The 24,923-nt window shown below is 37.9% G+C and overlaps 1 protein-coding gene across 1 annotated transcript; it reads right to left on the reverse strand.

The window, feature by feature from the left end:
• Window positions 1-10,546: 10,546 nt before the first annotated feature.
• Window positions 10,547-23,047, reverse strand: apip (APAF1 interacting protein). Its single transcript, XM_085357540.1, has 8 exons — window positions 22,984-23,047; window positions 20,452-20,520; window positions 19,113-19,213; window positions 16,691-16,739; window positions 16,480-16,597; window positions 15,588-15,723; window positions 13,373-13,540; window positions 10,547-11,178 (listed from the first exon to the last, which is right to left on the reverse strand). Exons 2-8 carry the CDS (start codon window positions 20,515-20,517, stop codon window positions 11,079-11,081), a joined length of 738 nt encoding a protein of 245 aa, XP_085213666.1. The 5' UTR covers window positions 20,518-20,520; window positions 22,984-23,047; the 3' UTR covers window positions 10,547-11,078.
• Window positions 23,048-24,923: the final 1,876 nt, after the last annotated feature.

Raw genomic sequence — 24,923 nt, forward strand, 5'->3', positions numbered from 1 at the left:
GAAAAGTGAGAATGTTTGTGGGGCTAGAGTACTCTACAAAAGTCTTGAGCCACACCTCATTTAAATTTTTTATTTTATTATTTTGCTTCCAGGTGGATTTTCCTGAGCTTTTTTTGGGTCTTGAAACAATAGTTCTTCAGGATCTTTGAAGGTCTTTCAAAAGTTTTCTTTGGACATTGGCTTGTTTTTTAGCCGAGATCTTGTACCTGACCATTTTCAGAGGAATTGTTTCTTGTTAAGCCATTTAACACTGACCTGTGAATAATTCAAGGACAAAAAGGAACCTAATTTGAGGGATGAACCAGTGTCTACACATAACAGGCAACTTAGCAAAGATTAAATTTGAAATTATATCTTAGCTCTGGCATGAATTGGTGTGGCATTTCAGCCAACATTGTTGAGGAAAAGTCAAAATGAATAGAAATATGAAAGCAGAAAAATACTATCAGACTTTGATTCACCATGCAGTACCTTCTTGAAAGTGTCTTATTGGAAAAGGTGTCATTTTTCAGCATGGTAATGATCCCAAACACGCTGCCAATGCAGTAAAAGGATACTTGGATAGAAAAAAAAACACTGTAACACCGGGATTCCCACATGCCGCCAGGCAAGTCAGGCAACAGTTTGGGCTCCCAAGGCCAGTGGGAAGCCTCAGAAGGCTGACAAACTTCAAGCTACATCAGTGGCAATGCACATTCTGTTTAAACAAACCTAATCACAGCAATGAAAGCCCCTCAACCAAAATTTAGTTATTCATCTAAAAGAGGAAGAAAAAAAAATAAAATAAGAAAATGATTCAAAAATGAGACAGTGGTGAGTGGCGCAAATAACAGCAATTCATTTTAATGCTAAAAGACTAAATGCTGCTAAACTATCTGGATGACAGACAGTTGAATAATGTAACTTCAACTAACATAGGATCATTTCTTTTACTTACTTTAATTCAACTTTAGTTATCTTAGCTTACAAAAGCCTACAGTGCTTAAATCTGATATCTAGGATTTGTGTGGGTTGAGCGGGTGCTACTGAAGTCAGAGTCTGGACACTGGCAGTCAGCTTGTTAGTGCTGTGTTGTTAGTATTAACACTTCATAATCAATCAGTTCTTGTCTTGTCTTGGCCAATGTTACTAAAATAATAAACATAGTATCTGGTATTTCTAGAATAATGGTTTACTTCTTGTTTTATAAGACTGCTGATGCAGTTTGTGGCGCTGTCAGAGTACTTATAACACACGGTGATGAAAATTGGTTGAAAGGGCTTCTTATCAATTTTTCTCTAGGGTCCCAACAGTCTCTAGACGCTATCAGTCATGGATTGGTCTCCCCAGAGTCTGGACCTCAATATTATTAAAGCAGCGTGGGATCATCTTGAGACAGACATCCAAAAAAGAACTTTGAATGCTAGCTGGAGAGCTATTCATGAAGACTACTTAAAGAAATGATAAGAATGCTTGCATAAGAGAGTTCAGGCTGTGTTGAGGAATAAAGGTGGTCACATCAAATATTGACTTTCAAGCTTGTTAGATTTGTACAAATGCTGTATTTCCATTAATGTTTGCACGTTTCAATAAATTGGTATAAATGTCCATTTCCCTTTTTCCTAGCAAAATATAAAGAAATGACGGGTGGCGCAACTCTTGCACAGTACTGTATACGTGACTGAGTGAAAACTAGAAAAGCATTTCTATTGAAGCAGTTCTTCTGTTAAAGCAGAGGCAGAGACTTTTAAGTCAGAGCAAATGACGCTGACAATGCCATTGCTGACAGGATTTTTGTTTTTATTCGTCATCACTTGACCTTTACTCATCTTCAGCGTCATTGTGAAAATGATCAATCTTGACCTTTTTACACCCTTCCCATGGAACACTGACACATTCACATTCTAAACAAAAGAAGTACTGTTTAAAAAATAAATTAAAAAAAAGGTAAGCATGTCTGTGCTTTTGTATATTGCCCCATTCGTCTGCCTGCCCCTACTTACTAGTTATTTTGTTGCACAATTTTGCAGTCTGGAAATTTATCTAAGTTACTGAATAAAAACAAAACAATTAAATTGGAAAAATAAAGCCATATCACAGCATACGACAGAATTTTTCAGTATTTTTAAAAATGCTGATATAAACTCAATTTGGAGAAATCTTTGGAAATTCAGGAAAAAATATTTTATTTTTCATCGGGGATCAATTAAAAGAATTCGGAGACTGAAATGATGTGGAACCGGACCCAAGTTGATAGCTCGTTCGTTTAATGCCCCATCTCCAACAGAAAGGTTTAAACATCAGGAATTTGCAAAGAACAGATGTGCTAGTCTGCAGCTCTTCCACGACTATATACAAGGACACAGCATTTTACCTTTAAGGTTCAATGTAAGAAGTAATGTAATAATGTAAGACATCCCAATCATTTCACCAGAGAAAACAATCTCCATTCCTCAGATGTCAGATAAACCCAGTTTTGCTTTGATAATAAAATATGTGTAAAACAATGTATCATCCAACATCTACTTGGCTTGCAGCTCATTTAACCCAGATGTGGAAATAACAAGATTAGAGGCAAGCCTGCCAAATCTCCGCTGGATGTATCCAATCACATTATGTATGAAATACACTGCGGGAATACAGAATATTTCACTAGTGATAGCTGAGATGTGTGGCGGCAGCTGCATAGGCACTCTGTCTTGTGGCTGCTTCTTGAAGCAGGGATGTGCGCCAAGAAGGATCTGAGTCCCTTGCAAATCCATTCACTGGGAATGGTTGTCATCCCTCCAATCCATTCAAATTTGATTTGGCAAAAAGTAGTTTGCATGACAGAACCTTGAGCTTCAATTGGGGGAGGTGATGAGGGGGAGGCAAATGACGCACATGCCCAGGAAGCTAAATGAGTCAGGAGGAGGATTCCCAGTGTTCATACAATACACTTGGTTATTAAATTTAATCCCTCATTTTGAAATGGCAGTTTATTCAACAAGGACATAGCCAGCATTTGTTGTGTAGTGTACACTAAATACACGGAGTGGCAGAATGCAAGAAAATAATAATTAAGGTACAGTATGCAAGTATAGCTTGAATAGTAGCTGTTCTATGCAATTCTGCATTCTGCTATTCTGTACTATGCTAAAAATCAACTAATGCACTGTGATAATTTATTTTAGAAAATTCAACAGGCAAGTGGGGCCATGCTTTTCAGTACACATAGGGTATCCTTTCCTTGTCTTTCTTCACTGAACCAAGTAGCAGCATGTTAAGCAGTTACACAAAGGTGGTTATCAACCGTGGTTTCCCAATCTAGCTATGGTGACAAAGAAGCAGTGTTTGCCGTTTATGATAGCAAACATAGAAAAATCTAGATGCAGCAGAACAGCAGATTTTTACAAGCAAAGAGCAAAGCATAAAATTTGAAAACTAAGATGACTGCTTGTTGTGTAAAGTCCTTCGAATAGTAAGAAACACTATTTAAACAGCACTTTCTTCAAAGTCTATTTATTGATGGCCATGGCTCCGACTGTAATTACAGCTGTGAATGTCTTTAAATAAATGTGTTGTAAGACATTTCCACCCGCCTTCTTTCAACTGCAACCCTGGTGATAATAAACTGTCTTAGACCGAGTAAAGAACAACAAAAAAAGAACCATATTTAAAACCAGTAACTTGCTGACTTGCAAATTTCAAACCTCCCCAAATAGGTCACAAGGGTTTTTTTTTTAGAATGATATTGCTATACAGCAAAACTACAGTGGAATAGCCTGAAAACTGCTTGGAGCCAGCAGAAAAAAATAAATGTGAAGAATTAAGTCACCATCTGCCAATAGCTTGTATTTGTCATTCATGCTCAGAGACAGGTGAAGGGTTTATAAAAACTACAGACTTGCTTGGTTCTGTATCCAAGGTCTGAAGAATCACTCTGGAATGGTGACGCTGTGTTCCAGACACCTGATTAGCCAGGAAGAGGTACTTTTGTGTCTTGACTCGAACATAACCTGCTCCAAAGCAAATCAGCTCTATAACATAAGGTAGCAGAAATAGTCCAATAGGTCAACCACTTTCATAACTTTGGAAAGCCAAGTACCCAGGGTTAAAGAGTTAGAGCATCTTTGCTTAATGGGCGACAGGTTTGTGCTAGAGTTTTGTTGCTGCATCTGACCCCAACTACTATATTATATTATTATAGCTGGTGGAAAGACCCACTCCAGTCATGGTTGCTACTGCTGAATCTCTTGTCAACAACGGTGTATTTGCTAAAACATGTGTCCCTGACAAAGACAGAGAGTGAGGGCATTGTGAATTTGCTGCCTCTGCTATCAAACTAACTTGATCATATAGACAACACATGTTGCAATACACACCCCAAACCACAGACACACAAACAAACTGTTAGGTAATTCATGAATGTACTGAAGCATAGTATTTGGGGCTTTAACGTGCTTCTTTTTTCAATCAGCACCAACCACCTGATTTTCTTTTTTCTGACAACATGTATATATTCCAGAAAACAAAACAAAACAAAGGACTAAGGCTATTGTTTGACTTGCAAGTCAAGACAAGACTTGACCCGAAGTGTTTGGCTGTCTTTTACTCTGTAATTCTATGTGCATTTATTAAACATGCTGATCAGTACAGGGAAAGAGTAAACTGCAGAGGAACATTGCTACTCTTGTAAAAGAGATGGGAGAGGATGCATTAATTGAATTAATGATAATAATGTAGGTAAGACATATTGTGCAGTGTGCCTCAGCACTTTCAAGGAGAATTCAACATCATAACTTTGGCTTTAGGGTCTTCATAAAGTCAATAAGATGGACCTGGTATAATGCCCTGTCAGATTTACATTATAAACCAGCTTGCAGTTTTATATAGCAAGCACTTTATGAGATTAGCACTTTTTTTTTTCTTCATGAGCTGCTTCTGGAACAAAGCACAAGCTGCATTTAGCAGTATTATTTATGGGCTTTTCTTTGTTCAAATGTATATTTCCAGCTTAGATTTAGAATAGAACAGGTTGATGCTTTGGACCCTGAAAAAATCCAGTTGATGAATTTGTGCTGTCCATGACCTGCCAATAGGGCTTTGGCATTTCGTAATAACATTATCAATTAATGATAAGTGTGACTCGTAATCTGTGCTCATTTCTTCCCCCTGTTTAGGCACATTCTAATTATCCATGAAATAAGGGACAGGTGTTGCTGTATGTAATAAAAATAAAAGGCAGCTATGGATTTCTATTAGCACATGAAAGTTATAATAAATTCAGTATTTTTATTGATGATATTTCTAGTCCAATCTTTCCCGTTTGAGGAGGTTTTCAGAGCCTCGGGGAAAAGAACCTTAACTGAAGAGAAAACAAAAGAAGAGTCAAAGCAGTGTTCTCAAAGCCAAAGTTATAATGAAGTCCGCACAGACGTGCAGCTATCTTCTCTAGCTGCAAAAAACGCCCCCCCCACAAAAAAACCCCCCAACTTATTCACAAGGGGTTGCCACAGTGGATTAGCCTGTATGTATGAATTGGCAGGTTTTAGACCGGATGCCCTTCCTGCCGCAACCAAAAAGGGATTCGTCTCCTCCCAGGACTGAACCAGGGATCTTTTACTTGTTAAATGAAAGTGTAAGCTCAAATATAAAATTATACTGTATAAAAACAGTTGGTGGATATTGTATAGACTTTTATGACTCAATAGAAATCTTTTTTTAGTGGAAGTATACTGCATTGAAATTTTAAATCGGATATCGACTATTTTAATTGTTTCCACCAACCATTTCACAGTTGCTTCTTCCTCATAAATATCGGCTGTGTGGGTAAAATATGGCAATATGTCGTTCTGCATTCTAGACACAATTAGCAAGTTGCCATGCAGTCACCGATTAACCCAACAAGCACAATGTAGTTTTGTACTTTAACCCAACCAAGTAGCAAATAAAAAGAAAGACAGGAAAAAGAGGTCCAGGCTTTTGGGAGATTATGTAACTTTATATTAAATATTCCCTACTGTTTTTTGGTAATCTTTGATAATGCCAAGCTCAGACTGCACACACCACTGGCTCTGCCTGGCTAGCTGAAGCTGTTTTGCTTTGATTTCTCTAATGATTCTGCCTAAAATGTGATCTAACTCAGTCAAACAGTACTTTTTTATGTGTTTAAATACAAAAAAAATAAATAAATAATGAGAGGAAGAAGAAAAAAATAAACTGCTTAACTCCTGTATTAGCAACAGCCTTCATCAGACATTTCCTGTTGCTTCTTATGCAACTTGAACATAGGGTGAAGAGAAATTTCAGAGTATTCTTCCCTGCAAAAATGTTTTATTTCATCATCATATTTCTGGGATGTCTTGATTAAACAGCCCTTGTTAAGTCATGCTATAGCATCTCAGCTGGGTTGAAAATTTTTCCAACCATCCTGCCATTGATTTACTTGTGTGCTTTGGTTCATTGTCTTGTTGCATCACCCAGTTTTCTCCTAAGCTTCAGGTCCAGGCTTGCTGCTCTTATGTTCTCTATTCCCCCTGAAAGACATTTGAAAACCAAACCCACTACAACACAGTAAAGTATTCATAAAGCAGAGAACACACACACCCTTTTCCCTGTGCAAGCATTCTACAAATAGACAAATGATTGGATTTAAAGCACATTCTCTAAAGCATTAGCATATCTAAAGTTTAGAGAAAATAATTGCATTTGTGGATGCAAACAGGTTTTTGGGGTTTTTTTTGTTTTTTTTTCAAAGCACAAGAAGTTTATTACGTTTATATCGGCAAAGTCAGAGCAGGCAAAAAAACAAAACAAAACAAAAAAAACCCAAAGTGAGGCCTGAGTGAAAGGATTAAGAGAAGAAGAGGGCCCAGAGCAAGAGCTGCTGCTGGTCTGATAACTTTGCTGAGGAAACTGATTCACATTGGCATTTGGCAGACATCAAACCATTACCACTCGCAGAGGACATAAGGAAAAATAAACCGACAGTTCACCCGACACCCGCCCCTTCAAAATATAGCTTGAAACCACAGCACACACTGGTTCAAATATTCTTTTGTTTTTAGAGCTGCAGCTCACATCAGCTACAGCCACTTAACTTGATTTATACATGGCTCACCAAGCTTATTTAGCCAGCTCCCCGAGTTAGTTTATATGGCATTGATGATCAGTAAATTAACCTGATAGAAAGGGTTTATTTTCAGTGCCAACCTGAATAAGCTACAGCACTTTGCCTCGAGTCCTTTTTTTCTGTTAGGTGCTAGAAATGAACGCCTAAAATCCTACACCAAAACATTTAATTGTCTGTGAGCACAGTTCATGTTTGCACTCAGTAATTACTGAATTACAAGTAATGACTCCTTGAAATTAAACAGTGATGGATCATTAAGATCCATTTGGGATTTTTTTTGTCTCTAGATTTAACATACCAGTAATGACTATGGCTCAATATTCAACCTATTACCTTTGTTCATTTTAATGGTTTTTAACAAGTAGTGGTAGAAAAATCAGCATAAGCTTTAAATTTGATTTAGTAATTTAGGACTGACAGCATGCATAGGAGTAAACATGAAACATAAGCCTAACAGTCTCAGGCGTGAAAACAATGATCTTAATTGTCTGTATTTGGAAAATGACCAAATAAATGCAGAATGTCAAGAAGAGAGGAGTCAAAGAATGTCAAAATACTGAAGAGGTATTTCATAGAGTATACTTATATCATACCCTGATCTAAATGAGTGATATTCAAGTGTTGAGTGACTATGTGCCATGTAGGGTTACAGTACTGAACGTCAATAATGTAAATTCAGGTGACCATTTGGTGTGTCATGAAGCTTTTACTGAAGCTAAAAATCATAAACTCAATTACACTTTAATCAATGAGGAAAAAAAAAATAATTTATGGGTCGAGTGGCACCTCTACAGCACTTGACCTATTAAACATCCTTCATCTGATAGAAAAAGCTGGGCAAAACATAAGGAGATGGCCTGTGTAACAACTTGTGTGTTCTTGAGCAGGACTGCTAGCGGTTATACTGATAAATGAGAAAAGGAGTCGAATGATGTGATTTCTAGACCATTCGGCTACAGTCATGAGCCCCTTTAGAGACACCTGTTCAACTACTCGTTGATGCAAATATCTAATTAGCAAATCACACTGCAGCAACTCATGGTATACAGACATGCACAAGACAATCAAGACAAGTTCAAATCGAGCATCAGAATAGAGGAAGAAACATTGTCTGCATGACTTTGAAAGAGGGATGGTTGTTTGCGCCAGACAGGCTGGTCTGGGTATTTCAGAAACTGCTGATCTACTGGGTTTTTCCCCATGCAACCATCTCTTGGGTTTACAGAGAATGGTTAGAGAGAGAAAATGTCCAGTGAGCGGCGGTTCTCAGACAGAAAATGTCTTGTTGATGCCAGAGAATGGCCAGGCTACACATGGGCTAGGCTCCAGTCGTCCAATGACCCTGAACTGGATAAGGACAAGATAGCTAGTTGGGTGGATAGAAAAAATAAGCTCCAAGATTGTGACACTTTGTCAGAAAATCTTATGATGAAAATTAAGGGGAAAAAAAAAAAAGACCCATGGAAAATGAAATTGAATATTTCACCACTGAGACCTCTAAATACTTGTTTAAAGAAAAAAACCATCAGCAGTTATGATGTGCATTTTGATGTCAAAAATGTTAAATGCCACAAGTGAGATATTGCCTCAGGAGCAGTTGACTGTACCGGCTGGCTGTGATGAATCAACAATCAATACGATAACCTGTGTGAAGCTTAATCTGAAGATAATCTATCCCAATTTTAGCAAAGATTGAAAAGAATTTGACCAATGACTTTGACCCTTTGCTTAGACACTATAGCACTTGGATCTAGAGGTGTTAAGAGACTTCAGAAAAGAATGGGTACCTACACAGCTATGCTGCTTGGCCACCAATAAACTTTTTGAGGGAATTCAAACTGAACCAGTGAGCAAAAACAATCAATTATCTAAGCTTGTTTGATTGAAAGCTTAAAGGTTTCAAGGGTTTGTGCCTTCAGCCATTTAGAGCCAGTACCCCTCAAAAGCCGGTCTTTGTATAAAAGTGGTTCCTCAACAGTTATTGCAAACTTTTTTGTAATGTAATGTCATTTTAGGCCAAGATTCAAGAGAAACACACACAAAAAAGGCTTCAAACAGCACAGTAGCACCAAGATCCAATAAGCCCTCATCTTCACCCTTCAATTACATCCTTGAAAATGGAGCTGATGACACTCCAGTACTTTTGCTATTTAAGGCCTTTTAATACACTTTATAGACACTTAAAAGGTAAATTATTAAATACTAAAACAAATACTCGCTTTGGGACAGAGGTCTTCTTCAGAAGAGATGCCATGATTTGATAACAGAACGTAAAATGTTTGCAATCCAATTATTTTTTTTAAAAATACCTTGCCTTTGCATTTTATTAAACCTAAATGGCCTTTCCTCCCAATACGTATTAGAGTACAAGATCATCCTGGTCACTTACAATACCAGTAGTTCTCTGCTCCTGATCTCTCGGGGACAAGTTCATACTTCATCCTAATCCCTCTTCACCATCAAAAATAAACCTGTATGTGTTTAACTTTGTATTTGTGAGTCAGGTGTCTGTACCCACTCAGCCCCACTTCAGCGTGGTTTAATGTGCCACAGCAACCCCCTGAGCTCTAATATCATCTGAGTCTTTCTTCATATTCTATTCTTAATGCGTCTGTTGCTGCTGAACTTTTCAGGCTGACAGGCGATAAATATTAATAGGAATGCATAATGGAATGAATATTGGGGATTATAATATACATAATATTAGGATGAGCAGTCTGAGTCTATCAAAATGATATTGTCAGATTTCAGTCCAACTTTCACATTGCTTTATACTTTTAAGTTTTTAAATGCGAATGATTTTTTTTTTTTTTTTTTATAGATAAAAATCACTGAACAGCAGCTGCATAGAAAGAAAGAAGTAAAAATCAGAGAACTCATTTCCGTTGAGACATTGTGTCTCTGACATTGTGAGCTTCAGAATGTCATTTTCTGTGTTACAGGCTGGTGTTCGGTTTCTTTTGCAAATGAGCTTACCAGAGATCCTCATTAATCAGTTTGGGGGGGGGGGGGGGGGGGTGTCTTGGCAGCGTTGGTGCAACACAAAAGAATATTTTTGTTTATGTTTTCTGTACATTTCTTGTTTTCACCAATTTTAAATAAGCCTGCGGCACATTTGACAGTGTTCTGTTTTGAATGAGTGTAGCGGTGGAAACAATGGGATAGTGGCAGCAGAGGGAGCTTGTTAAAAGAACAACAGCTCTGGCTTTCATGAGAAATGAGTATGCCGACGACTGAAGTCATGCTGTGCGAGGATCCGCAGACGCCGTGAGATGCCTGCACACAAATGCACATGCCTGTTCCTGGAATGGTGGTGTGAGAGCGAAACAACGTCCACGGGTACAGAAAGAGTTCTTTCATCCAACATGTGGTCACTTTTGGTAAACAGTGTTTGAGAAAAATGAGCAGCCATTTCTGTCTATGCTGTATTTTTTATAGGTTAAAGATGTGCTTTATTTACATATACAGAACGTCAGGTGTCTCCCTGGGCTTGCATTGAAAAATTAACATGAGAAAGATCGTGTTTTAGAAAGGAAAACTGGATTTTATTTAACTATAGCCGAAAACTTAAGAAACAGAAAACCTACACTTATTTTACACAATTACACATTTTATTGGCTTTTTTTTTTCTTTTCTAAATCGATTGAAGCAGTCAGTGAAATGCAGCGTGATGTTCATGCCTGGCATACACCGAGACCTTGATTTCAGTCCAGTCAGACTTGAATAGAGAAACATTTGAACCTAAGGACATTGATTTGACAGCTGCTCACTCATGAGTTGTCCCACAGTGCTTCACAGTGTTCCTTCAGATTCTTCCAGATCGCAGGCATTCAATCTCCTTCAACCCTGAATCTACCCTTACCATCAAATTTCATCAAATTTGAAGCAGGCTGGCATGAAAGGCAAATGATTACAATCTGCTCTCCTGATTGAACTCCACTAACCTTTCTGCCACAAATGTCTCTTTGAAAAGCACCATCAAATATCAAACTATTCCTTTTTCTTCCATCGGAAGGGCTGAGGGGTCCAGTCCACATTGCTTCATCTGGACTGCAACGTCAAACAGGTAGTCGTAGCATTCGCACCTGGAAAACACAGGAAAGATGCAACAGAAATTATTAAAACTAATATGCTTTTGCAAGATTATGACACAAAATAAATAAATAAAGCCATAAGCAGAGATGGTCTGACCTTTGCACTTTAGTAGAGGGGATTTGTGCAGTCAGGTAAAAGTCTTAAGTCCTGGAGTCTAAGTGGGTGTTGTACAAATTAGTTGCTTATCACGTCATGTAACCACTAGGTGGCGTTTTAGAGCACCCGCTATTTATATTTTACTGTATATCAAATGTAGAACAAACAATGAACATTTGTATCTCTGATAATGTTTATCACATAATGCCAAATTCCTGTTGAGAACAGGTGAAACTATATCAGTGAATATTGACATTGACAAAATTTGCCATGCTGCCACAGACATGCCCTGCAACAAAACCTCGAAATTTTTACAAGTTAGCATAACAAAAGCTTTTAGATTAAACTAACCAAAGAACAAGTATATAAGATTCAATCAAAATGGGGTGTTATTGTGTTTATTCTGTCACACAGGCCTAGAGAATGGTCAGCAACCATTTGGCAACCAGTCAGGAGGGAAAAGTGTTCATCACCCAGCTGGTTGCATACTGGTTGTTGGGAACAGTGATCAAAGGGGAGGTTTGGACACTAGCATGTGGCTATGGTCACCACTAGATTGGTTGGAATATGCCAACTTGTCGGCAAACAAACAGCTTGCCAAGCAGTATTGAAACTGTTGAAAAATGTGATGAACTGGAAACCGAGAACGTTCACCTTGAAAGTGAAAGTCCATCATGCTCCATCAATTTGGAAAACATTCCCTTGTACTCAGAAAAAAGTCAGTGTCTTGCATGCAAACTATAGCCGACTGCAGGAACTTCTAAAATAATCAGAAACCAATCTTTGAGACAGATTTCACCTGATGAAAGCCAGCAACCACTTGGGAGTACACATTTTTCGTTAGCAACCAGAGGTTGGCAGAGAGTTGCCTTTGTGACTGTGGTCTGAAAATGGCAAAAACCTGTTAAATTCAAAGTAGTGAACTTCCTGTTATATTGAGGCAGTGGTTTCAAAAATATTTCCTTTTTCAAAGCCATTCTTCATGATGCCGGGGCATGGCGTTAAATGAAAATGCAAATTTTTCATCATAAAGCATCATCTAGATCTGAAGGCTCTTCTGAGTAAGCTGGTAACTGTGCAGGGGCGGGTCTAGCAAAGTGTTGGCAGGGGTCCATGTAGGGCATTAAAAGGGAAAGGGGGGCACAAGGAAATACTTTCTTATTCTCATTTAAAATGTCTCACTTTTAAAAAAATAATTATCTGAGTCTTACAACAAACGATTGATAGATTGATACATATATACCATCAGAACAGTGTACATCACAGTCACAACAGTGTTTGTTTTCATTCAAAGGCTTTATGATTTTTCCTATAATGGCAGGCCGGTCTCTAGTCAAAATGCCCGGGACGATTTTTTTTGTCCCAGTCCAGCTCTGTATGCAGCTCATCTGCAGTCTGGTGTTACCTACATCTTCCTATTCAGAAGGCAGAATTTCCGAGTTCTGAGTACAATCGAAAGCACCACGACTGCAGTTTTTTGTGTTGCATGTAAAAAGCGAGGATAGAATGGCTAGGATAAAATCAGGCGTGGGATTTCTCTCGTGGAAATGTGCACATTATTTTTTCCTTTCTATTGGTAGGTGGCACAGTGCACTTGTGGCAAGTAAGCAAGCTAGAAGACTGGCAATCTTGCTGGGTATCCAGTTACGGAAGCAACACATTAACAAGAGAATTCTGAGTTAAACCAAAGTTACTTTCCCTAGTAACTAGTTACTCTGAAAGTAACGAGTAACTTGAAGTAACTGAGTTACTTTTGATAGAAGTAACTAGTAATGTAACTAAGTTACTAATTTAAAGTAACTTACCCAACACTGCTCATTAGTGATATGTAGATATGTTCGGGCTATCTTTTCATTAACCACAAGAGGTTTTGGACTGATTGGACAACGTATGTATGACTTACAACAACTTAAAATTTCATGGTGAAAGACAACCCTAATGGAAACTCCAAATCTTAACAATTCACCTTCTACGGAAAGTTTGACAAACTATACTAGAAATGTCAAAAACTTCATCAAAAGTCTTGTTTTGCATATCTTATCATGTTTATAGCAACAAGTGGAATAGTGCAGTGAAATAAATGCTCACATAGTCTTCGCTTTTTCCCACGACTCGCCCCACACATAGACACCATGCCTGCGGACAAGAACTGCACATGAATCTGGGTATTCTTCCATTGCCCGAGCCATCCGGTCTTTCAAGTCCTTCTCCTCTGGTGTATTTTCAATAATCGGCACAACCAGGAAGTCATCATACCTGTGTAAACATGACAAATGACACAAAGGCTGATAACTGCTAAAGTTGTTCCTTTTCACCCTTTTCCCACCAGAGTACAGTCAGATACATGCTCTATATGCTTGTTCTCGGAGGCTGACGCTGCCATCAGCTTGCCAGAATCTTTGATTGGGTGGCAATCAAAAGGAGGCAACACAGTGAGGGTAAATCAAGCTTTGAACTTAAAATAGTTGAGCATGAACCCTGTGAGGAGTTGCTGTTTCTCTTATTTGCATTTTATAACCAGGTTTTAGACTGCTGATTAAACAAAACAACCTCAGACCTGTGCAGCATGTTAAAAGCTAAACAGTTCATCATTTAATATAATCTGCTGCCACCCTATTTCAACAGGGTTTAACCATGGTGCCAAAATTTCCTTCATTCATTCAGCTGTGTGGTTAGATAGCTATCAGTACATAACAATGAACACTGCATAAAAGGTTTCCTGACCAACATCAGGGTTATTGGGAAAGAGATGGCAATAAACATGGGCAAGATGATGATGTATAAATAGCCAACATATTAAAAAAAAAAAAAAAAAAAACCCTCTTCAGCACATACTGCGGTTATGCTTTTCTTAACCCCGACCAAAACAATAAACCAAACATGTTTCCACGGAAAGCTCGCTGAACTACTAGGCAAATGCTGGAAATTTCTACTGCCAGATTGAAAGTACACGAGCTTGTGCCAAAACCCTGCCTCGACTTAATCATTCTCGTTGGACAGGTTTCCACTTCATTTACCGTAATTGTTCTCAGCTCATGAGTTTGTTTGGGATACGTTGGATAACATAAAAATAAATAGTCTATACCAGGGGTCGGCAACCTGCGACTCTTTAGTCCTTCTATTGCGGCTCCGCGTGGTTTGGGAAAATAAATTACAAGTACTTAGCTGAAGTGTATTTTTTGTGTTAGTTCTTTTTAAACTTGTAGTTCTAAATTGGAAGATTATTGTGATTTTGAAATATAAAAATAAAATTATATTTTATTATTTTTCATCGCTCAAAATAAGTGTCACACTCGCGGAAGCCGGTATACACGCTGAAACGCCATGCATTTACAGAGACTTTCAACCCCAGGTTGGCCAATTATGCACTGCAGACCACGCCCCGCCACACACATTTACCAGGTAAAATAAATATAAGTAAATAATATTTATGCAGAATTTTACAAATATTTATTTTTCATTTTTTAGTAAATGGCCTGTATTTGTATAGCGCTTTACTAGTCCCTAAAGACCCCAAAGCGCTTTACACATTCAGTCATCCACCCATTCACACACTGGTGATGCAAACTACACTGTAGCCACAGCGCACTGACAGAGGCGAGGCTGCCGGACACTGGCGCCACCGGGCCCTCTGACCACCACCAGTAAGCAACGGGTGAAGTGTCTTGCCCAAGTGTCTTGCCCAACGACCGAGACTGTCGGAGCCGGGGCTCCAACCGGCAACCTTCTGATTACAAGACGAACTGCCAACTCTTGAGCCACGATCGCCCCGTTGCAAAGTAGCATAGTGCTTTATTCCAATATAAGGGTGGCGGCTCACAGCAGTTTTTGTTTGCTGGATCATTTTAGTTCAGCTGGGTGTCTTTCCTTTTTGTTATATTTCTTTAAGAGTTCAAAATGTGTTCGTTACATAAATAAAATGTAATTTTCTCTGTAGCACTTCATGGATTTCATAAGCAACACACTTTAGTTGTTCACAAAAAGTATAAAGGTAAAAAACAATACATACAGTGTTATCTTCATTTTAGATGTCAAAAAGTATTTGCAGCTCCCAGTGTTTTCCTTTGCATAGAAACCGGGTCCAAATGGCTCTTTGGGTGTTCAAGGTTGCTGACCCCTGGTCTATACGTAGCCTCAAGTTTAACATATCTAGTGTCAACCACTTCATTCAAGTTTGTGTTTCTACTCCTTTTCCGTGACCATATTTGCATAACAACTTTGTTACACCATGAGAAAATAAATAAATAAATAAATGCTTAGAAGCTCGTTGGACTTCACTAATCCTTGCTGCTTGATTACATACCGATAGTTTGTGCCTGAGGTGCCCTTACGAATCCCCTTGATCATCTCCTGGTGTGTTATCCTGAACTCTTTGCCAGGATAGAGCAGCGTTGCCATGACAGCAGCCTTCGAGTGGGTGTGTATAACTGCCTGTGCCCCTGTATTTTAGCAAAGGAAGAGGAGATTTTGATGTGTGAGTGTTGTCTATTGGTACAGTCTTTCGCAAACGATAATTTAAAATAAAATAAAAAGTTGTACCCTTCCCCTAACAATGACCTCAAGTTAAACTATGCTTAAGTTACAACTTAAACTGTAATAGTTTTATGTTGTGGATCTCTTTTAAAGTTATTATAGGGTAGGCTATTTCATTAAAGGTTGGCTTCTTATTACAATTCCTTTATTAAATACTGCTTTCATGAGTCTGAGCTTGTCTGCTTGCTAATAAAATCTGTTCCATATGGAAGACATTTATTTTGTAGACAATCTTGTGCTCGTCAATTCACATTTAATCTCTAAAAGAGAAACCTTTCTGGGTATAAAAACAAACAAACAAAAGGAAACTTGACTTAAAATAAATAAAAACAGAACAAACTTCTTGAGAGTTTATGGTTTTCTACAATTGAATTTTGTTTCCATGACAAAACGGTGTACCCACTTAAGTGAACATAATCACAGCATTTAGTACATGAATCAGGAGCATGCACCACTCCCACATTTCATTTAGCTTTTTAAATTAGAAAACATCTGTAATTAAAGAAGTCTTTTCTTTTTTCTGTGTGCTGTACTAAATCATCACTCAGACTAAAAGAACTGCTTCATTTAAAAGATCACTTACAGATCTTTTTCTTTTTTTAATTGGTGTATGCAAATAGTGGCTAACGTGGGTGGTAAGCATTGTGCAAAGAGCGACTAACCTCTCATAGTATAGGCGTTCATAAAAAGTGGTGTGCACTGGCTCTTCTTCAATGTCTTCCAGGCAGGAGGACAGCTGATGTCCCTCTCCTCCATGTCACAAACAAACATATCTTCTGGCTGAAGAACAGAGTTTCAAAACTGTTGATCACTCACATCAATCTGCTCTCTATTGGGCAGAACAAAGTTTCACACCACTTACAGTCTCCTCACCTGGATTCTCTCTTTCTGAACACCTGATGGTGCAATGTAGATCTGGTCTCTGTAAGTTTTACAGCAAATACAGTTAATATCATGAGGATAACGTAGTACATCCTTCTGATGTGAACCTAGAAGTTATTTCTTCATAACTCCATGAGAAACTAAGGGTTTCCACGTCAGAAAAAAAAAAACTAGTAACTTAAATTTAGAAGGTATTGCATGGCGGCTCAAAATTTGACGTTACTTTTCCATGTTCATAATTCCATCAATTTTGGCACAATCTCCAACACCACTGGCTCAAATGCAGCCCTGAACCAAGACACAGCCTCCACTGTGTTTTACAGATGGCAGAAGACAATGCTGTAGCTGTCCCCATGCATTTTTAGTCCACTTCCTGTATACCACAGCCTTTTTTTCTCCACCCTTTCCCTTTCTTAAGAACCATTTCTGACGAGTCTTCTGCAAACACTAGATGGACCAACTGAGGGCTAGAGGCATCTCCAAGTTCCTGCATCAAGTCTTTGCTTTTCCTATTTCCTAAGGACATGACTCAAAAAAAATGTTTATCTGCTGAATATCATCTGCTTGCATTTTTAAGCCAGCTGCTTCTTTTGTCCTTTACTTGTCCAGTTTACTCAAATTTTTTAAATGACACTGCGCACCATGTGGACATACGTTTTCACTTAATAGCTTTTTTAAGAAATCACGTCACTGGTGCAAAATCACTTTATATTGTACCATCTTTTGTAGATTCACCTAAAGAAATTGGAACAAATGATTTCCAAGACGTACAAGAAAGTCTGTCTCTTGGAATCAAACTATATCCAAGGACAAAAAATATGAAAAGGGGTGGTTCAAGACTTTTGCAATCCAATTTCACTTTTTTCTTTTTCCACCAGTTAAACACAAAGTTGGCTCAGAGTTTGGCCGTTCAGCTGGAGCACTTTATTGCTCTGCCTTTCCATTTACTTGGAACCGTCTTTGAACTGCAGTGTAAATATCACAACTGTTATGTGTGTAAATATCATGTGACATTTCCCTAATACAGCATTCTCTTTGTTAGAAAACCTGGTATTCTATAGCCTTGTTCACAAGACCTGATGGAACAAAGCCTGGAGTGAAATGCAAACAAATGCAAGTGGCAGTGTTAAATAGAGAAACTCAGCTGATTCCCTCAAAATCTCTGAAACAACCTTTCTTTTTGCTTAAATGTTTTGTGCCTTGACATTTCCCAATAGAGTCTAGTAGATGGAACCATTGTTCCCGTCTTTATCTAGCAACAAACATTTCCAGATAGAGGAGTAGCTTATTGATTTTGAGTGCAAGTTTCGGTGAGGCTGCCTCAGGCTGTGAGTCATTTCTGAGTCAAACCAAAGCAGCTGTGAAGAGGAGGGTGGGGGGCAGGAGAAAAAGGCAGAAGAGCTTAAAATTCAGCCCTGCGCTTACAGCAAACAAAAAAACCCCGAACAACAACACACTTTTGTGTAAAACAACACTACTGCATAATGTATTCTGGCTGCCTGATCGATTCAACATTAGGTCCAATACATATGATTTGTGTTGTTTGGTGATATTTTCTTTTTATCATCACAAAATGCACTGAGGTGATAAATGTCATGGCCATAAATTACCACGGCATACTCCATCTGTAATGACACAAGCCTGCGTCAAATGTGTCCTATTTTTTTTGGCGGGCGGGCGGGCGGGCGGGCGGGCGGGCGGGCGGGGGGGGGGGGGGGTATGATGTTAAAAAAAAAAAAAAAAGGTCAAACTGAAAGATAGTTATTCTGTCAAACTGCAGGCTTTTTGAGGAATGATCCAAAGTGGAGCTTACAACTGCTCATTTTCTATTTGAATCTAAAGGTATAATCATTCAACAAGATGGAAAACTCTCCCTCAAATCATTTTAGAGTTGCCAGTGTGCATGAAGCTGTGGCTGAATGGTTATCTGGCTTCACTGGAAGTTTCATCAAGTTACCTTGCTGGCTTAAATAAATGTCTGCCATTCCACTCTTCAAAGAGATTTGCTAATGGGAGGTGCTTTCTTTGTAGCTGCCTTCCAAGACAACATAGTTCAAAGATGCTTGTAATAACCTGTCAAAGCCTTCGGTTTGAATTCTGTTTCATTACAGCAAAACTACGGCCTTCTGCTTTTAACCTAGATTCACACACACTGTCAAAACTAATATAACAAACTCCCTATTAGCCTCACCAAATCCTGAATCACTGCCATGCACACACATCCACCAACAAAAAATATTTTTTGGCATCTTCGGCGTTTCCAAAGACATTCGTATTAACGGTGTGCCAATCAGTAATTTTAACAGGAAATATCCTTCACAGATGAGCAACAGAGGATAAGCCTCAACATTTCCAATATTTCACAATGCTCTGCATTGTAAGTTGAAAAAAAATTAAAAATTTACATACGAACCCTTGTTTCAGACTTATCCCTCCACCCGTCCCAGTCACCCATCCCAGCTGGTAGAAGAGCCGACATAACTCAGGAATGAGGACACGTGGATGGTCCTTGTCCTGTAACAGACGCAAAAGTGTAACTTGAGTAACAACAGTTGAACACGTTGCGTCAGCCAGTGTCAAGAAAAGTAAAAACTCATGCACTGCATTTTAAACTTTGAACGCTACAACATTTACACGGCGAACTTCAGTGTCTGCTGATACTTAAAATTGAACGGTATTTGCACATAAAGATAAAATTAACTAGATATTCACAGATAGGGTGGTTAAGAGCCAGATACTTTTTTCCCCACCTCAATATGAAGCTTTGTTTCCCCGGCACAAAAGAATAAATAAATACCAATTAAATTACAACTACCAGTAGCCTATTTGCTTTTAATGTTATACCAAGATACAATCACTTTTTATTGTAGCAAATCAAGGTTTAGTAATGTGGCAACTACATTAACAGTGGAATTTATGTCTGTAAGCAGTACTTCAAATTGCCATAGCAACAGTTCATAGGAAATTATTTGCATATAAAGACCAAAAATGAAAGTCCTCTTTTTTGACAGCTTTACAACCATATCAATCATGGCAGTTCATACATTAACCTTATTAGAAAAATGACATAAAAATCAGGCTTACAGCATTTTATATATCCATAATGTACATTATATAGATTTAGTTTACGAAGACAAACGTTTTCACCGATTCTTTTAACTACAGCACCCTTCGAACCCTCAGCTGGGCCAATAGATTTTAAACGCGCACATCATTAAGCCGTCTACCTCACTAACATCACGCATGAAGCTCAGCTGTAAAGTTACAACCAACAAACTACTCTCTGCATTGTCACTGGAATTCAGTGAGTGATGCAGAAATATAAATGTGACTGAAACTTGATTCTAAATCTGCTGCCAAGTCTCTTGTACTCTGGAATTGTAGCTACTAAAACACACAGTGCAACACCTAGAAAACCGACACAATCAACTCCTTTTATTAGCCCGTGGGTGAGTCATTTTTCAAACTAATTCAGTTAATACATCCTAAGCTCCAAGGTGTGACTGTTGTATTAGCAAGGATAACACAAAGTGCATCAAAATAATTAACTTCAATTAAAATGTTTATTATTTTATTTTATAATTTTTAGCAGCATTAACTTCCTGTCTTTTGCATTTTACTGTAACAGTTTTCAAATTCTCACAACTTTTTAATCACCATCTCGCTTAAGAAAGGCATTTAGAAGACTTCAGTTTATACAAATACCTTAACATAAATAAATAAAAATCTCTCATGTCACGCACTACACTTGCCTGCTTTTCAGTGGTCTCTTGACCTGCATCTTGAAAGTCATCGCCAGTGCCGCAAAAAGACGACATCTCCTGTCAAAACAGTTAACGGCATTTAAAAGATGTGTCATAATGTCAACAGAAACTGGGCAACGTAATCGGTAACACTTTATTTGGTGGAAGGAGGAAGAGCGAAGTGATTTAAGGTCAAAAGGGAAAAGAATCAAGGAGGAAGAAGAAAGAATTACAGTTGGACTAATTTCCCTTATTCTTTATTCTCCCACATGTCAGTTTCCAAGAACTGACATGTGGTTTCCTTTGATCAATCTTAGATGCTGAGTAACATGTAAAAGGTTATGCTCCAGCTTGAAATCCCTTGAAAACACATTGTTAAATGTATTTTCCTATTATGCAAGCATTTAGGCTCTTTTCTTTCATTAAGACATAAATTTTCCATGCCTCACTAGATTCAGAACCAAATACAATGATTTATATTGCATTTCAGCACAGGCGAGTGAGAGCAGCATGGCACTGGCATTAATAAATAGAAAGCACTATCATTAGTTTCACGATGAAGTGCGAAGGAGTTTCTTTTATTTGGAGACACATCGTCAATGAGGAAATGAAAAGCAATCAGCAAAGCAGACCATGACAGACAGTCTTTCATATTTACAGCTTCCCATGGTCACACCGTCTGCACGGGCATTAAGCACTGCGTGAACGGTTTGTTTTATTTGTGACTGCCTTTACTTTTAATGGATGATTTTTTTTTTTTTTAAAGGAACTTCTTAGCAAATCTTTTGCTAAATATTAACACCCAACTAAAACAAATTAACACACTGGTTTAACATAGTTGCATAACCTAACTGTAACTGATGTCTGCAAGCTACAGCTATCCAGAAATGGCTGAAGTTGAATGTTGGATGAATTTCGCAGTGTGGATCACACTAATTACAGTTAACTGTTTCCTTTATTCTGCAGTACAGCACTAAAAGTCCATCTGTCCTGTATTTTTTTTTCCTTTTTTTTTTTTAATTTTTAATTTAAAAAAAAAAAAAAAAAAAAAAATTAAAATGGCCAAAAGTTGCTTTCTGTCTTTGCTTCCTACATTTTCACATGGAAAGGTAAATTTATGTCACAGACATTCAAGAAAGAGATAAATAATAAACCTTTATTTCAAGTAAATATATAAGGGATAGGGATTTGTTTGTTTTTTTCCTCCATAGGGGACTTTTACATAATGAGGTGCTTGTTTATTCAAACATTCTTCTATATCACATTATTGAAATACCACAAAAAACACACAGATTCCTATTAAAGACTGTAACAAACTCATTCCACACTGCACAACGAGGAGCTTTGTTTTATGGCTTATCTGAGATTCTAACTGCACTGAAAGAAAGACATAGCGGTAAATAACATAATATACATACATGTTTCTAGCATTTGCGATTCAACGTGCAGTAAAACTTTTGGCTTGCATAGCAGGTAGTTACGTACCGGTCTACTATTACAGAGGGGAAAAGCCTATTTTATGCCACATGCCAAACACTGGCAGTACAATTACTTAAAGGTTGTTGTAAATGTGCAATTCCAGTTTGAGAAATAAATAAATAAATACATATATTTATGGAAAATAAAACACAAAAGGATAAACCTTTAATATATTATCTATCAGCCTTGTCATTCATTTCTGATATGCAGATTTTCACATCAAATATTAACTAATCCATTATATTCAAGACGTTTATCGTCATATACACCGCAAAACACAAGTGGTTACGCAGAACAATGAAATTCTTACTTTGCAGGTTCCCTTCACACAACTAAATAACAACTAACTAAAATGAAGAATAAACTTAACCCTGAGCATAGAGCATATATAACCACGGCGTACTTTTCAGTTCAGTTTCTAAAATCATACATACTGTCAATATAAATGCAGTTAAAGAACATACGTGGACTTTACATTTCACCTCAAGCATTACCCTGTGCACCACAACTACACAGGTGACTTTTCGGTTTGTGTTGCAGTTTCCAATGAAATACAGGCTGCTTGCTAACCTACATAATATATATTGTCAAGTCGAACATATACCATTTGCTACACTGTGATGAAAACAATAAAATCTGATTTATCCGAGTCAGTTTACACCGACAGGAATAATTAGACAGCGCTGCAGTGCAAAACATAGCTTTGATGTTAACTTTGACAAGTGACAGCACATATGAAAGTCTTCTTCTTCGAGGAAACATATGTTATCGCAATGCTCACAACTCAGCATTCAGTGTGAGAAGATGCTCGTTCATCTCAAACAAGGGAGGATTATGGGAGTTCATCAACTAAGTTCCTGAGGCTGAGCTCAGTCTGGTTGCACGAAAAGTTTGCAGTTGTACCATTTGTGCTAATAGCTATGGCTAACATGTAGCAGTGACGATAGCTTCGAAAAATGGTTCCCGAAGCGTGAAGTCTCGTCGTCAAACGTTAAAACAACGACTCGTTTACCTCGACTCTGTAAGATCAGTAAAATAAAAGTGTAAAATACACCCACTTACTGGACTTTTGGTGCTAAATCAGTCTGTGTGCGATATCAGCGTTCGGACGTCATCAATACGCGACGTGCACAAGCGCGCGTGCAAATACACAACACCGGATGTGATGGCTCATAAACTTTGGCATTTAAACATTTTCGCAGAGCCATCTGCGTTATACGAGCAGGGGGGAATAAAATAAAACAAAACAAAAAGTATTAACCCTTTATGGGGCACTAGTTGAAATGTATATGTAAATTGTCAATTCTAACTCTAGGCTTGTTTTTTTCTTCACTTGTGCGACTTTTTTCAAAACTGTTTATTTTTATGCTGTAAATCAGGCCCAGTGAAGTTACTATATATGGTTACTCACTAATTTAGGGCGCACTTCTTTTTTTCAAAATAGTGTGTATATAAAAACTACAGGAAGAAACAAATATTTGAAGGAATATGTCTTTATGGACACTTTTTTCTTGACTGACACGTTTGCTTTTCACATATCAAAATGCAGCCCTGTCTAGTTACAGACAAAATCTTCACAAATTGCAATAACGTCCAATAAGATATTGTGGCTAAGCATGTATACGTTTTTTCAAAGGTTTATGTTAATTTAAGTTTATTCCCTGAACTGAGTATGCCTGTATATATAAATATAAAGTAGGCAGCTGCAACAGAAAAATTACACACTTTTAAGTCAATTTAAGTGTAAAAATTACACTGCTGTAAGGTCAAAACAAAAAAAATCACACATTTCACTATTTCTGGCTAGAGAATTTTCATAAATGAGTTAAATTTCTCAATGGATCACTGTACACTGATATACAAAGTTGTGACTATAACATTTAGTATGCATCCAATGCATTGTCAAGTATTGTCCTATATCTATCATAGGTTGTTTTGCTTACCAATGTAAGCTTTTTGTGGTAGTAGGAAGGGGTGAGAACCCCATTTGGAATGGGGCATTAAATTAAACCCATAAAAAGTAGAGTAACCATGCCAATGCACCGACATAACAGTTATTAGTCCACACCAGAATATCAAAGTGCAGTTTAATTCATTCAGCACATTTGTACCGGAATCTTTACTATACTATGCTGTGTATAATGTAGTATAATATATAATATGGATATATGGATAATATGGATAACAACTAAGCAAAGATGTGCAAGAATGAAACAATTTTTTTTTAAATTACATATTGGTATAAAGACTATACTACATAACAAGGTATATCTGTAATAGTGTGCAGCCCTACAGAGCTGTGAAAATGCAGTGCAAGTCAGGACAGCATCCACAAACATTAGATGTTATGTTGAAAGAAATCTTCTGCCAAAACGTGGGGAACACTTGATTTATGTTGTTGGTCGTTGCTGTTGTTGTTTGGAGACTGTTGAGAGGTGGGGGTTCTCATGTGCAATCCTGCCATCTATACTGTTCTCCGATAAACCCACAGTATCATCAACCCAGGCGATTTTCAGAGAAAATGTATTCATAACAGCATGTTTTTTTCTTAGCGCAACGGAGAGGGAGTGAAAGAGACATGTACTGCTTTATGTAATAACTTTGTTATTGTTCATTACCAATAGCAGGGGTGTTGAACTCCAGGCCTCGAGTGCGGGTGTCCTGCAGGTTTTAGATATCACCCTGGGTCAACACACCTGAATCAAATGATCATCTAAAACCTGCAAGACACCAGCACTCGAGGCCTGGAATTGCCTACCCCTGCCTATAGCATCGTTGTCAGCTATATGGTTTGCCTGTTCAGACTATACAGCATCTGCTACCCTTAAATGCACAACAGTGCCTGTGTTTTACCTGAAGTCAGAAACTTACAGATTATTTCATAAGAATTTGTGCGCCTAGTCTGAACACGCTATCTGTTGGCTTGAAGCCTTTCCACACAGGCACTCCTCCCTCAGTTCATCCTTCTATCTTGTTGAACTCACTCAAAATCCTATTGTGTA

This window comes from Diplotaxodon limnothrissa, linkage group LG1 (assembly GCF_057381915.1).
Source record: "Diplotaxodon limnothrissa isolate DT_005_m linkage group LG1, D_limnothrissa_male_GT1.1, whole genome shotgun sequence".
NCBI lineage: Eukaryota > Metazoa > Chordata > Actinopteri > Cichliformes > Cichlidae > Diplotaxodon > Diplotaxodon limnothrissa.

Excerpts from the sequence above, each read along its gene's own strand:
- apip (XM_085357540.1), bottom strand. The coding sequence starts at position 20,517 with ATGTCGTCTTTTTGCGGCACTGGCGATGACTTTCAAGATGCAGGTCAA. Across the intron at positions 16,598-16,690 it reads TTCAGAAAGAGAGAATCCAG|CCAGAAGATATGTTTGTTTG; the intron begins GTGAGGAGACTG and ends TCTGTTCTTCAG. Across the intron at positions 11,179-13,372 it reads TGGGAAAAAGCGAAGACTAT|GTGCGAATGCTACGACTACC; the intron begins GTGAGCATTTAT and ends TGTGTTTTCCAG.